The sequence below is a fragment of the Artibeus jamaicensis genome, unplaced genomic scaffold (assembly GCF_021234435.1).
Source record: "Artibeus jamaicensis isolate MK-2021 breed Jamaican fruit bat unplaced genomic scaffold, CSHL_Jam_final contig_519, whole genome shotgun sequence".
Taxonomy (NCBI): Eukaryota; Metazoa; Chordata; class Mammalia; order Chiroptera; family Phyllostomidae; genus Artibeus; species Artibeus jamaicensis.
The window spans coordinates 8,084,179-8,098,882 of record NW_026521871.1 but is presented as its reverse complement, the minus strand read 5'-3'; the positions used below and the strand labels follow the sequence as shown (position 1 = coordinate 8,098,882).

Below are 14,704 nucleotides of genomic sequence, written 5' to 3'. Positions count from 1 at the left end.
CCAGTTCCCTACAGGCCAGTTCCCAGCAGGGGACGCACAAAAGGCAACCATACATTGATGTTTCTCTCCCTCTCTCCTTCCCTTCCCCTCTAAAGATAAATAAATAAAATATTTAAAATAAATTAAAAAAAAAAAAAGTGAAGTGGGGCCCTGGTCAGGTAGCTTAGTTGGTTGGAGCATCATCCTATAAACCAAAAAGGTTGCAGGTTCGCTTCCACTTCCCAGTCAGGGTACATTATCTAGGTTGCAGGCTCAACCCCTGGTCGGGATGCATACAGGAGGCAATCAATTGATGTTTCTCTCTCACACTGATATTTCTCTCTCTCACTGATACATCTCTCTCTCACTCTCTTGTAAATCAATAAACATATCCTCAGGTGAGAATTTTTAAAAAATGAAGTGGGGGAAAAATTAACAAAAGTTCAAGGGGATGGGACTACTCTGAGGCATAAGTGCAAAAGTAACAGGAATCTAAGAATAGTCATGTAAAATCTACATGTTTTTAAGGGAGAGAGAAGTATGTTGTTCTCTGAAATTCATCCCTTTATTCTCTGAATTATTACAAAAGTTATGTTCCTGTATTAACAAATGTGTTTTGGGATTCTTTTAGGTGAACTAGAGAAGTTGAAAAAGGAATGGAAAGCGTTGGAAACTGAATGCCATTCTTTAAAAAGGGAAAATGTTTTGCTATCATCAGAACTGCAACGGCAAGAAAAAGAATTGCACAAGTATGCAAGAACTCTCTTTTTAATTTCAAAATATTTATTTATCTTAAATTTTAATCTGAATTTAATTTTTATATGTAAATATATATTTGGAGCAAAATGTTTAGCCAGATTCTTATTGGTATTTGGCAGGTTAACCATGTTAAGTGAATACTTCAGCATTTGTTTCCTACTACCACCATCAGCATGTCCATCCTTTCTTTTTGGTGTACTCATAGAATACAGTTAACTAAATGCTCCCTCCCCTGCAAAAAATTCCTAAACAAACAGTAAAGATCTATAATTAGTGATTGAATTTTCCCTATAAACTGAATGGTAATAAATTTCAAATACAAGTTTGCCTTTCTTTCGCACCAATGATCCCTTCTTTTAATAAGGGTGATGAGGAGATGACTGTAATAAAGGATTTATTCTATTGAAACATACAAATTCAGCTTCCAAATTTCAAACAGGCTTATATAAAGAGTGATAATATACAAAAGATCAAGAGTCCTCTAATCAGTTAAATTTTTCTAACATCCAGTTCCTTACATGCAAACCAATGAATGCAATAGATTTATTTCACCAAATTTAGTGAAGTCCTGTTTTCCCACAAACAGTTGTTGCAGAGTTCAGAATTTTTTTCTTTAAAAATGTTATCTGTTCTGTGTTTTTAATTTAAACAATGTTTGAATTTTTAATAAAACTACAAAAGTAATATCTGTTTATTTTTTGAAGCCAATCTTAATTAATCCATCTCCCCAGTACACCAAAAAAGGCAAGAAAATTACTCTCTTGCTACCCTTGTGGTCACACTCCTCAACAGCATTAAGGTTAGCAAAAACTCAGTGATCAAGGTTAAGTCCCATATAAAACAAGCTTTGGGGGAAAACAAAGAAAGGACTTGATATATCAGAAAATAGTAAGCCTCATTATCTGCTTATAAAAAATACAATACTGATTATACATTTGAAAAAGACAAGAACTAGTTGAAGGAACAAGATGTGCTGATTTACTCTCATTACTGTATTGTGTGTTCTCAGTATCTGTTCAGCACTTTTTTTCTTTCAGTACCATCTTTACGTAGCTTTTCCCACATTTATGTTTATTACTTTTTAATGTTTAGAGATATAATAAAAAATACAATAAATACATATTTGTTTATACCATGTAAAAGTTTATAAAAACAATTCCAAAATATGAATAGGACAAAATAAAGACCCAAAACATAAAATATTTAGGCAAATTTGTATAAAATATGTATAAGGTAAATGTAGACACTTAAGTTCTTCATATTTGAAATATACTTGGATCCTAGTGAATTCATTTAGTTTGGTATTCTAACAAGATATACTGAGTTTCAGCTGTATTTATTACCTGTATTAATTGTATTATATTAATATAATATATTAATAATACAGGTGATAAATATAGGTTTGATTACCTGTATTATTTATCTTAGGTTATTCTTACTTTATAATTTTTGATACTTTAAAGATTTCAGACTTGATCCCTCATTTTTGAGAAGTGGTTAATTGGAATCTGACAGACTATTAAATGCTATATTTTTACTTTAAATTTTGTTTAAGTGGTGAAAGTAAGCTAACAACTTCTTGTGAGTTAGAAGCATATGGTTTAAAAACATTAGGTCCCAGAGGGTGGACTATATATATTATATTATTGGTTAAGTTGTCTGCCTAAACTCACATGAACTATTGAAGAAAAATTGTTAAGCTTTTCTGGTTTAGTAGTTCTCTAAGTTTATTTGGTAAGCATACTTGTGTTTAGAAACTAGTCTTTCTTTATAGATTCTTTTCTGCCATTTAGTTTCCAGCTATATTGGCCTGACATCAGACCTACCCCCTAAGAATCTGCCTAGTGTAGAATCAAAATGTGATTTATACTCCATCGTACCTCAGTTACAATATTGAATATGAGTCTTTTGATTCCTTCTGAGAAACATAAAACTGTCATTTTGAAAACTATCCTCCTTTAGCTATTTCAGTTACAGAATTTGGCTCCCAGTGTATACAGGAGTCAAATTGTTTAACACAACTACACTATATGAATCCTTTGTTCTTTGTTGTATGTGATATAGAGGAATTGAATAAAGAATTTCTACTTATGCCTGTCAAGCTGTTTTCCTTAAAAAGTGAGGGGATTTTTTAATCAAGTTATAAAAATAATCATAGAATTTAAGTCAGAAATTGGGTTCAGTCTTCTTGTCTGACAGTGGAGGGCACCAAGACTCTCCTTGTATTATTTGTGTCAATATAACATGGTACCTGGAACAGACCTACGAGTTCAGTCACCACTTAGTCAGAGACTGGTATTGCACCAGTTAAGTGACTTGCTTAACATCCCACAACTGAACAGTGGCAGAACTGAGGTCTCAAACCCAGCTTCCTGGTTCTCTGTCCCATGGTTTTCCTGAGTTGGGTGTATCTTCTCATTTGAGTGGGTTTATCTTTACTTGAATTGGCAGTAGCTTCTAAACTTTGAGTTTCTGTCCTCCATCCTACTTGTCAAGTACTTAAACTTGTAAGAAAAGAGTTGAAATACATGCTATTTTTTTTCCTGTAGAACACCTACCCTGAATTTTTTATGATAGCTAAACTGAATCTTTTGTGAATCTCTATGATATTTAATATAATGTACTATAGCAAAATATAGTTAGTCACTTCTTGTTTTTTAAATTTCAACCTTTGTGTATATTTAATTATCTGAAAATAGGGCACAGCTTTAAACTTTCACTTGCATTTTTTTTTAGTGTTTCAATGCTTTTTACTTACTGAAAATATTTTATTCTTTTTAAACATCTTTCCTCCCCTGAAATCCACTGTATCTCTCCTAGTGAAATATGTAAGGAATTTGACTTGCAGCTGTACCAACTATCTATATGAATAATTCTGTCAATATTTATTTTACAGTTCTCAAAAGCAGAGTTTAGAGCTTACCAGTGATCTCAGCATCCTTCAGATGACTAGGAAAGAGCTTGAGAATCAAATGGGATCCTTGAAAGAACAGCATCTTCAGGATTCATCTCATTTAAAGACTCTTCTCAATAAGGCTGAAAACCAAGCAAAGGATGTACAGAAAGAGGTAAAGCGAAAAGACATTATGAGCCCAGTTATGGTTGGACTTAAAGCCAAAAGCACATCAGATACTCATGCTAGTTAGGAATAAAGTCACATTACCTATCACAAACTTGATACTTGTGGAACATCTGTGCTTGGAGATTTCAAGCTGTGTATCATTATCCATATAGAGAATTCATCTCTAGGGTTTGGCCTCAAAAATATAAATATATAAAATTATATTAAATTTTTTTCTGTACCAGTTAGTTGACCTGTGTGGTAAGCCCTTTGTATGAGATCTCTTAACTCATTGTTTCTCTTTCAAAACAGCATCTTATTTAACTTAAAATACTTTGGAAAGCAAAGTGGGGCCACACCATAAAGTTGTTTAAATCCCTCAGGTAAAACTAGTCTGAAAAGTTACTTAGAATTTACCTCATAGCCAGCTAGCCAAACACATGCCCTATGACCTTTTACTTTCTTCCCACTGCCCCCATCCCATTTTCCCCTTCTTCACAAATATGCATGCTCCCTTTTCATGTCATTTTGCTTAAAACCTTGACTTGGTGGATTTTTAAAAAATCATGTTAAAAATGTCATGTGAGTGTTGACTTTGGAACAAAGACCCCAGCTAGCCTCTTCCTGAGCAAAGCCTTGAAGCTGACAGTGGGGCCATAAGAGCTCTATTCAGTCCTTCCAGCCTTTTACTACTCCCTCATTGACTCCCGACCAGCTCTGGGATGGAGAAGGCTGATGCATCTTGATCTACTTGCTGGTCAGGGCCCATCCCAGTTGTAGGCTCTCTTAAACAAAGGATTCATTATAAACAGAAGGAAGTTGAAGACAATTCTTTCTCTTTAATAACAAATTTTCCCAAAATTGTTTTTAGAAAATCTGTTTAATCAATGCAGTTTTCTTCGCACTTCCCTTTCCTTGTACTGTCCTAAACTTGGAAACGATTATTGTGCTGTCTTCATGTTTGTTCCTAAAGAAAAAAACCCTGTAACATTATATGTGACCATATGGATTTTGTAATATGTCCATTTTTATCCTCTTGCTAAGGATATGTGTTTGGAAAGGCATCTCATTTTATTTAGTTGGAACACAAATTTTGTACCAAAGTACATATCCTAGTGTTTGATACTGTAAGCACTTTGTGTTCTTCCAGTCCATATCCCATAATTCTTTCAAAATCTGGAATGAATGCTCTGGTTGGAAGATGATTCTGTTGTATGTTACTATGGATGCATTGCCGTTTTGTTGCATTATTTGTTTGCCTGTTTTTGGTCACTGAGCCATCAGTGCAAAATGCTTTAACTGTTTTCACAAATGGCGGTGGCATGTTATCACAGCATCTAAATTGTCGGTAGCCTTTGGATTGCATTAAATGCAGTGTATTTAAAAATATATCTGCTCTTGTCAATATGTTTTTCTGTTTTCTGGTTCAGTGTTTTCCATTGTGAAATGGCGTGTAGTCATCACTCTTTTGTAATGTAAAATTGCTTCTCTTTCCATTTGTCGTGATGTCAACTATTGGACGCTAGTTATTAAAATGTTCTTTAATGAGGTTCTTATATCTGTGTAATCCACTGCAAATGAATTACTACCTTTTATTAATGCACATATATTCCCTTTCCTCTTTGTTCTCCTTTTTCTCTCATAGAGTCATGCTTAATGTGCATAGTGTCATCATTATGTATCTTCAGCACTGTAAAAGGCTGATATTACCAGCTGATAAGCAAGGTTATTTAAGAAGAAAACTGACTGAAGGTGTTGGTAATATTGTGTGGTATTTCCCTTTTATTCAGAACTGAGCTTGTTTCTCACCTTTGAATTAGAAAACAAGATGGAGTAAAAATGATATCCAAGCAAGGTGTGAAACTAAGGCTGCAGAAGGTCACCTTTGTTCCAACAATTACATTTTTATAAATGGCAGCTTTTATTTGAACATTTAACAGAGAAAAATACATGAAAACAGTAAATTTTAATCCTCACTAGTATGAGGAAAATAATGGTGTATCATCTTTATATTTGACTTAAGAAAGCAACTCTGTATTTTAATTTAATAGGAATGTCAATGAACTCATAATACATTGATCACACAAGTCACCCTGCAAAGACTGACTCAGGAAAGTTGTTTGGCTGCACCACCTTGTCCTGAGGCCAGAGTTCTTCCCACCAATTTCACATGTTTGAAGGGAAACAGCTGGATCTTCCTGAATGAGCTGCCTTCCTGTCATTTTGCTTCACAACCCCTGGAACAGAGAGATGATTAAGTGGTTTGGTGTAAAGGGCAAGCTGGATGTAAGAATTGTGGAAAGGGAAAGTAAGGGAAATTCTAGGTCAGCACTTTTGACTTACTCTTTATTACTCATTATTAAGAATCAGGCTATTTATTATGTTCTAAGATGCAGAGACTAGTCTAGGTACACTAAATTAGCCTTGGCAGCTTGTCCATCACCTTCTGCCTTCTGGAAGGAAGTCCACAGACCCCACCAAAAAGAGCTGTCATAAAGTCCATGACTCTTACCCCTTAATTCATTCTCTGGCATACTACATGGACTTGTTCTGGGAACATTGGTAGGTAACAAGAGGCTCCTTTAATATTTTACCTCCTTTTCTGTACCCATCTTTCCATTTTTTGGTGATGTTTCTGCTGACCCTAAGCTAACTTCTTCCACCTCTGCTGACTAATGTTTTTATACATTTCCATCCTTCTTAGTATTTACCTTTGGAGTGCATAATGGTAAGCTCCTAATTAATGACTCCAAGGTACTGAACTTGCGTTATTCAGAAGCACCATATCAAGGTGTGTCCTTTATTGAAGAATTTTTAGGATATGGGCAGAAAGGAACTGGAAACTTAGGGAGGAGAAAAAACCTTTCTGGTATAGCAGATACATGGTATATTTATTTTATACTCAGCCCTTAAGTTTCTTTCTTCCTTCTAAAGCCTTCAGAGATGGCAGAGTGGGGCAGCGGAGGCAGAGACAAAGGCACAGCCAGCAGCAGAAGAGTCTTTGTTCTTTGGGAGCCCAGCTTGCATGTACCATGCAATACCTGGAATTGGAACCAGTCTAGAATTCCTGCCTCCGGGGTCATTTTTAAAGTAGGGGCAAACCATACATCGTTTCTCGTTGACCTCACCTGTGTTTGAGGGCTAGCTAGTGTATCCAAGGAAATCAAATTATATACAGTGAACTGTTTTCCAGAGCAGGAAGTAGCATGTTTCACTATAGAAAAATGTCTATCAGAAACACATTTTTAAAAAGTACTTTCAGTTGATGCTTATAAGTTTAAGTTGAGATAGAAATGTCCTCAGTAATATAATGCTTAGTACCTTAGGCACATTTCTTTGCTTTATTTGCTTAGTAATTCACTTATCCAGGACATTTTGATAACCTATGATGCTAGATGAAGGAGCGCTAATGGGAATTAATGCTTTCTACTTTAAGACTAAAATAGCTTGGCTGACATTGCTTACCAGGATATAAACTCATACTTTTTAACCTTGCCATTTAATTAAGCTATGGAGTTTTTCTTCACTTGTTTTCTTTAGCTCAGTTTGAAATTTTACTTTTCTCCTCTAACTCAATGGAAAAAGTGATCCTTTATATTAGAAACAAATGACACAGTGGTGATTTCTCTTAATTTTTTTTCACTTCAGAGCGAGAACATTCTTACATAGATTCAAGTTAACATTAAAGACTTCTTATCATTAGTGCAAATTATTCTTATCCTTCTTAAAACAAAAAAGGCTTGACTTTGGTCTTGCAGGTGACTTCATAGGGTCTGGTATATAACCCTGACTAGAACCATATCTTCATGCCCATTTAAGTTGAATCTGCACACTCTTTTTTCTTTGCCTTTAGCATGAAAAGACACAGACTGTACTCTCAGAACTGAAGTTGAAGTTTGAAATGACTGAGCAGGAAAAACAAACAATCACGGATGAGCTCAAACAATGTAAAGACAACCTGAAGCTGCTCCGAGAGAAAGGAAACAATGTAAGTCTTTGCAAACTTGCCTTAGCTTTGATTGAAAGGCAGGTGAGAGCCCTGAAATTGATTCATCAGAGGCTTTCATTACTGATTTGAGAAACTACAGCCTGAACGAAACTTTTGATTATGGAATGCCTGGATGGAATCATTGCGTTACCAAGTTTTTTATTTAAGAATTTGCCTCTTTAACCTGTATGCCCAGGAGAGCCCAACGACTGCCTGGAGAAAGCACCTTCCTTGTTTGCAAGAAAATAATTACCTAAGAACTGCCAGCTTTTCCCAGATGAATCTGAAGTTCTGTCATTAAACTGTCATGTGGCCCTTGTTTTTCCCCTGCTAGGAAATGCAGCATTGTACCACCAGAGACCCACTTAAGAAAGAGTAGTTTGTGTTGACTCCTTAGCATTTGGCTGTAACCAAAAATGGAAACTTAATTATGGTTTTCATTTTATAGTAATAATTTTCTCATTAAGGCACATTTCTAAAAAAACTTAGTGTCTTTTTGGCCTCCCGTAAATGTTAGGAAATATTGGTGAGTTTCTGTACAGCATGGTGTATGTGTGCACATGTGTGCGTATATAGTTGGAGTGTTTTGGTATAAACTGAGTTTAATAATATCAGTTTGTTTTTCATTTGCTAGAAAGGCAGATGGTCTTTAAATGTTATGTTACATGTTTTGGTGATCATTGCCTTTGTGGGGCCTCACTGATAGGTGATGTTCAGTGTGGTTGGTTGTGCTCTGACTAGTCAATCCTTCGTCATGGCTTGGACACTGTGGCGGGCATGAGTCACACACTTCCTGCAGAGGAAGACACTCTGCTTAACTTGTAGCACAGATACAAAAGAGTGATGTTGCATGGCCGTCACAGAATGCTCGTGAATTTGTCCAACTGTCTTTTGCTAAAAAAAAGTCTTAGGTTTTTTTTTAGAAAATAAAAGCTTGTTACTTAATTAGAAGCTTTTTAGAAATTGATAAATTGGGTCTGGAGGCTTTATGCTAAGCAAAATTGGATTGCATTTATTTTGAAAATGTAGATTACAGAACTCTCCTAAAATCAGATCATAAGGTTTCATTCCAAGTTTGGTTACTCCTGTCTTTTATGTTAATTTATATCCCTTTGAGTATGGAATTTAATTCTCCTTTCTACTGAATTAACCTATGAAGACATCTAGCATAATCAGAATGGATCGATCCCCTATACCACTTGAAATTTTTTCAAAAGTAACCTTGCAATTTATAATTGTACAAATAATTTACCTCAAGGGTGAATTTCCCTTTTTTATAATATTGGACTGTGGTACTAAAATATTACTATGTAATAAATTCACTGGGGTAATTTAATATAATAGATTATATTTGGTAATGTAACTGAAAGCCCTGAGAATGGCTGCCTGTCTTTATATACCAAATGTTTGTCATACATTGTGTTAGATCTCTTGCTTGGCTTGGAAAGCACACACCACAGGGCATTTATTTTTAAGCTTTAAACAAATACCATCTCAGGCAAAGAAAAGTTTTGGTATTTAAAAAAAAAGTTTTGATGGAGAGAGAAACTTTAGCCTTTTCCAATATACCCATTGGCAAATAATGAATTCTAAGCATGGAACAAAAGTAATACACTGTAAGCAGAGCATAAGCGATTGAGGTGTTTTCATTGCTCGGTCTTAATGTACTGCATTTCATTAGTATGTTAGGGACACCCACATCGCCCATCGCTCCCAGCTGTTCCTTTTAGACTGCTAGGTTGCCACCTTACACACCACAGTCCGTCATTCTGGATTGTAGTAGATGTCTTTAAAATGTTTGAGTCAATGTAAAACCCGAGTGCTATTACTTCTATTTCCTCAGTCTTTCTACCCTTCCTCACACCCTTTTCGGGTTTAAATCATCTTATCTGATTTTCATATAGCATAAAATGATTTTAATATCCCTTCCCTTCTTTAGCCTTCCATATTACAACCCGTCCCAGCCGTATTCATCGGCCTATTCCTGGCTTTCCTGTTTTGGTGTTTCGGTCCATTGTGGTAGAGAAAGGTACAAGCACTACTGTTGAGTCCTTGTCTGTTTGTCCCCGTCACCTGTTTGTGCCATATTTGTAATATAATGCATGGCAAAACCATACAGGTAGTTCACTACCTGGAGCAAACCCTTCATTTAGTGTGCCATGTATTGTGTCATATGAATGAACTGAACAATCAACTAATCACATAACATTTTGTCTTGTTTCCTTTGTAGTAATGCTAACCATGAATTAATTCCAACCTAACCAGTTGTTAATATTTTGCCTTTAACTGAGTTTTTGTCTCTAGCAAACTGGAGTAAACTATGAATTTCTGCAATACTAATTCCCCTTCCCAGTTATATTTTTAATCAAATTTTAATGAAAAATGAAGAGTTTGCCTGTTTGAGATTTCCAGCCAGCTTTCTTCCCCCTCCTCCCTTACCTCTTCTTCTCCATAGTGTAGAGTTTCTTTGTTTCAACCATTGCCTATATTTACACTATGGCTATGAAGATGAAGAAGAATGAGATTAGCATAATGGACCATTGGCTCACAACGTCAACCCCGGTGTGCATTTACTTATAAGAGTAAACCTATCCTGTATCTTTCTGAGCCCTGTTTTGCAACAGTAGAAAATTTCCTTAAAAGCCAACTTTCTCAAGAAGAACACTAGTGAAAATAAAGCTTTATTAACCAAAAGCAAGTTGATATTGTAAAACCCTCTGAAAGTTAACAGAGAACAGCCCATCCACGCTTGCCTCCAACATGCTTGCATGTTAGTAGACCATATGAGATGGTCACATGACATAATTGCACTGGTCATGGTCTTTACCAAAAGTATCAGCTGGGCAGAGTCCCTGAATAGCACCTCCCCATCTTGAATCCCATCTGATGTTGTCTTATGTGGTTTCAAATTAAAGGATCAAAGCTTAGACCATTTTCTTTCTATCACCTTACCCACCAGCCTTTTATATTTTAAAACTACCCTACCATGTGAGTCTGGTTTTTATCAAGAAATAAACATTGTAGGCAGAAATATACTCCAGACATCCATGTACATCAGTTAGTTGTAATTCACGGGTACCGGAGTAAATAAAGCAGGCTGAGCCCAGAGGGTTTCTTAGAAGTCACTATTAGGTTTCAGCTATAACAAAATTGAAAACTGCCCAGGACTTGCCTGAAATGTATCAGGCTTCTTCTACACAGTGGTCCTCTAAAGGAATCCCTGCTATTATGGCTCTCCTTATACCTGTACTCCCTCAACTTTATTTATTTTCTATAATTCATTCTATGCAAAGATAAGTTTTTTCTAACATTCTAAGTAATCAGGACTCTCTGGAACCCAAGGGGTTAATAGGTATGAAAAGAGAGGAGAGAATGTGACACTGACTCTTGGTTTCTTTCCACACAGAAACCCTGGCCCTGGATGCCCATGTTGGCTGCCCTGGTTGCAGTAACAGCCATCGTGCTGTATGTGCCGGGTCTGGCCAGAGCTTCTCCATGAGAGCGTTTCTTGAGTCCGTACACCGTCCTCCCTCTAGAAGCTGGCATCACACTCGTGCTGGGGACAAACAGAACCATTTTCTTCCTTTTTACCTCTTAAAACAGCAGAAGTGCAAGAATACAGCTGTAGGGTCATTGCTTTAAATTATATAAAATGTGTCTGTCTGTAAAGAGAATGTAAAATTGTGACTTGATTGTAAGCAATAATTTGCTTGCAATTTTTCATGTAATTTTTAAATTAGTATGTTGAGATTCTGAATATTATGGTGGCCTAAAGTAGGCTTCTTGGTACACCAAATTATTTATAACATTAAATTTATGGGTATTTTACTCTGAATTCTAATGACAAATAACTCACTTTTCTGATTCGATAACTACCCGAACCAAACACTCAGTACGTACATGGGAAGAGAGGCCCTGTGTGCTCAGTGCCTATCAGTTTGAAATATATACATATATATATTTTTTACATATTTACGCCATTTTTACTTGTTATAAAACCACTGAGCTATTGGGAACAAGACTTAGAGACAACTCTTTGCGTGAATTTTTTTTAAGGAAATATAATACACTTGGAAAATATTCTGTTTTCGTGATAATTTGGGGAATATGTGCACGCTTGTTCAGCCTTAATGTGACTTGACGATGTGGAGGACGTCACCTTTGAACAACTTTCCATGAGAGTGTGTATTTTCTTGAGCAAACTGAAGTATTCCTGGGAGCAAAAACATAGTAATTATATAACTTCAGTGCAGTAAACCAAACTGTTGAGTCAATTGGAATGTAATTTATTAAACCTCATGTATTTAAAGAGATATTTTCTTTAAAGGTTACTTTTTCATATACATTTTAGGAAGCATGATTTTTTTTTCTATCATCTCTTCCTCCAAAGCATGTTTAATTGAAGAAAGAATATCTCTTTAGATAAGCTTTTACTGACTTAATTTGATTACGATATTTCAAAGCTAATTCATGTTCAAGGTAAGCTGTTAACCATCAGCAGATTTCCTGGTTGGGTATGCAAATGGTTGTTTTCTTTTCATTGTTAATCGGGGTGATCGGTTAATGAGAAGCACTATTCCCAAGATTAATAGTGTTCCATGCACAGCGAAGCACCTAAACACTGCTTGATATCATAAATTTAAAACACAGAAGTGGTTTTGTGCAGCACCACAGTTATGTCAATAAAGTTTATTTAGATCATAGAATATCCTAAAGTATCTCATAGAAATTTTTCAGCCAATGAAGACTGGGAGGGAATGTCAGTGAACTGGCTCAAATGTTCTGTGGCAATCCACAGGCCTAGCCAAATATTGAAATAGAAGTTTAGGGTATAATTTGCCTTGTGATCTTTGGCAGTCATTGTTTATACTTTAAAGGTTATATTTTAAGCCATGTGGGATTTGCTGTTGGGAGGATCACTAGAGTTACGGAGGAATTAGTCACAGATGACTTGTAGAAAATACCGTCGTATATGGTTCATTTCATCATTTTCTGTTGCAGGAAGCCACTCTACCACAGAATGCTAATATGCCAGTGGTACCCAGTACCTCTTGTATATAGGTTATTGCAAATATTGTTCTGAAATGCTTAACTTCAGAATTACATTTTTTAAAGTAAATAATTGTTTTAAATCTATTTTGTAAAGATATAAAGTACAATAGAATTTCTGGAGTACAGATTAAACTATTTGCACTAACTCACGTGATGTGCATGATTTAATAAAACAACTTTACTCTCCCTATGCATTTTTGAGTTGCATATCATTGAAATTTTTAGTGCTGACTCTACTATTGGATTGTTAATAAGTCTTTTCTTAAAATGACTCTTTGTGCAACGTATATATGTTTGGCATTCTTTGGGGTTTAAAAGAAAACACTGAGCTGTTTCCTCCAGGTTTTATTAGCCTTTTATTTAACTTACTGCTCTATTTTTTCCTCTTTTATTATGGTTATTGTTAAAACATGACTCACAGGTCTCTCTAAATGTAAAGTCTAGTATCAATATTTACTTTATTTAAATTGAATAAATGGGTTTTTTGTAGTTACTGCCATTTTTTCTTAAGCATATGAAAAAGCCTATTCATAAGCAATACCTTCAGCTTTGTTTAGTTCACTTCCAGGTTAAATAAAGAGAAGGATTATTCACTGGTAGTGATAGAACCATTAAGAAATTTTAATCATAGCAGTTAAGAATTGAACAACCCTATAAATGATGCATTTAAGAATTATTCAAAGATGCTACATGGCTGGGTCAGAAAACAAAAAGAATGAGATCGAGGCTAAACAGAACCAAGTTGGCATCCTGACACTGCCTTTTGTCAGCTGTGTTGCCTTGGGCAAATCATTTATCTTCTCTGAGTCTTCATTTCCTCTTTCATAAAATGGAGAGAATAACATCCATATTTTTAGTGGTAGTATAAAAATTAAAAAGATAATGTATGTGGACTGTCATTTGAGTGCCAAAAGGAGAGTTCAATGAGACTGTCTTACTAGAAAAAATACTGCAAGTATTTAAGTCAGGTGAACCATTACAGCTGTTTAAAATGAATTGATTGACCCAAATGTTAAGGCTTTCTCTGTGTGTGAATGAGATATAACTGCAAAGCAATGAATCTGAAGAAAGCATCTCTGCTTAGACCTGTCCCCATCATAGTTGTGTCTTTGGGAAGTAATGTGCTTACTTGGGTAATGAGCCTATTGCCTACAACAGGAATGCCTGTTGGAACCGTCTTCAGAGCTACTTTGAGTCACATTGCTGAACAGTCAGAGGCTTCCAACCAAAAATAATATTGCTTAGTTTGATCTCTCACTTAACTTGACCTCAGTAACTTTTGGCTTCTTCCAGGGATTATGTCTACTATCAAAAAGATGGAAATCTGCTACTAAAGAGGAAAAAACTGCATACAAAACAATTGCATTAAAAATGTACAGACTTGCTCCAAAACATTCATTTCTGGAAATGTACTCTGAGGACATAATTGTGTGCACAAAATTTTAACTAACCTTTAATGTAGCATTTTTTTTTGTAACAGTGATAGGTAAATAACCCAAGTATCCAACAATGAGTCATTAAGTTAATATTGCCATTCTAGATTACTGTGCTTACAAAGTATGTGGGGGAGATATTCATACTATATATATTAAGTAAAAGAATAACCAGTATAGAATAGCCCTGGTTTTATAAAGAAATAATGTAGACATATAGGATATGTTCATAGCAGGAGGACTCAAAAAGATTTATATTCAGTCTAGAGTAGTACTTCTGTCTCTGATTGTAGGTCAGTTCTCTTCTCCTTTTATGATTTCTGATTTATTTTTAGTAGTAAATATATGTTGCTTTGGTACATTTTTGAAAAGCTATTTGATTTGGCTTTGAATTAGAAACAAAAAGAATTTTGCGGAATTCCAAATTGGTTT

The 14,704-nt window shown here is 35.3% G+C and overlaps 1 protein-coding gene across 40 annotated transcripts in view; it reads left to right on the top strand.

The window, feature by feature from the left end:
• Positions 1–13,033, top strand: part of SLMAP (sarcolemma associated protein) — a 155,112-nt gene extending 142,079 nt beyond the window's left edge. For 23 of the 40 annotated variants that reach the window (XM_037137353.2, XM_053669439.1, XM_037137344.2 and 20 more), the window contains 4 exons: positions 611–728; positions 3,635–3,806; positions 7,653–7,787; positions 11,194–13,033. In XM_037137353.2, the coding sequence (XP_036993248.2) occupies positions 611–728; positions 3,635–3,806; positions 7,653–7,787; positions 11,194–11,286 (518 nt within the window). In that variant the 3' untranslated portion in view covers positions 11,287–13,033. Of the gene's footprint in view, positions 1–610; positions 729–3,634; positions 3,807–7,652; positions 7,788–9,726; positions 9,817–11,193 lie in introns of all 40 variants that reach the window. The other 17 variants (XM_053669435.1, XM_037137340.2, XM_053669434.1 and 14 more) reach the window with 3 other exon arrangements.
• Positions 13,034–14,704: the final 1,671 nt, after the last annotated feature.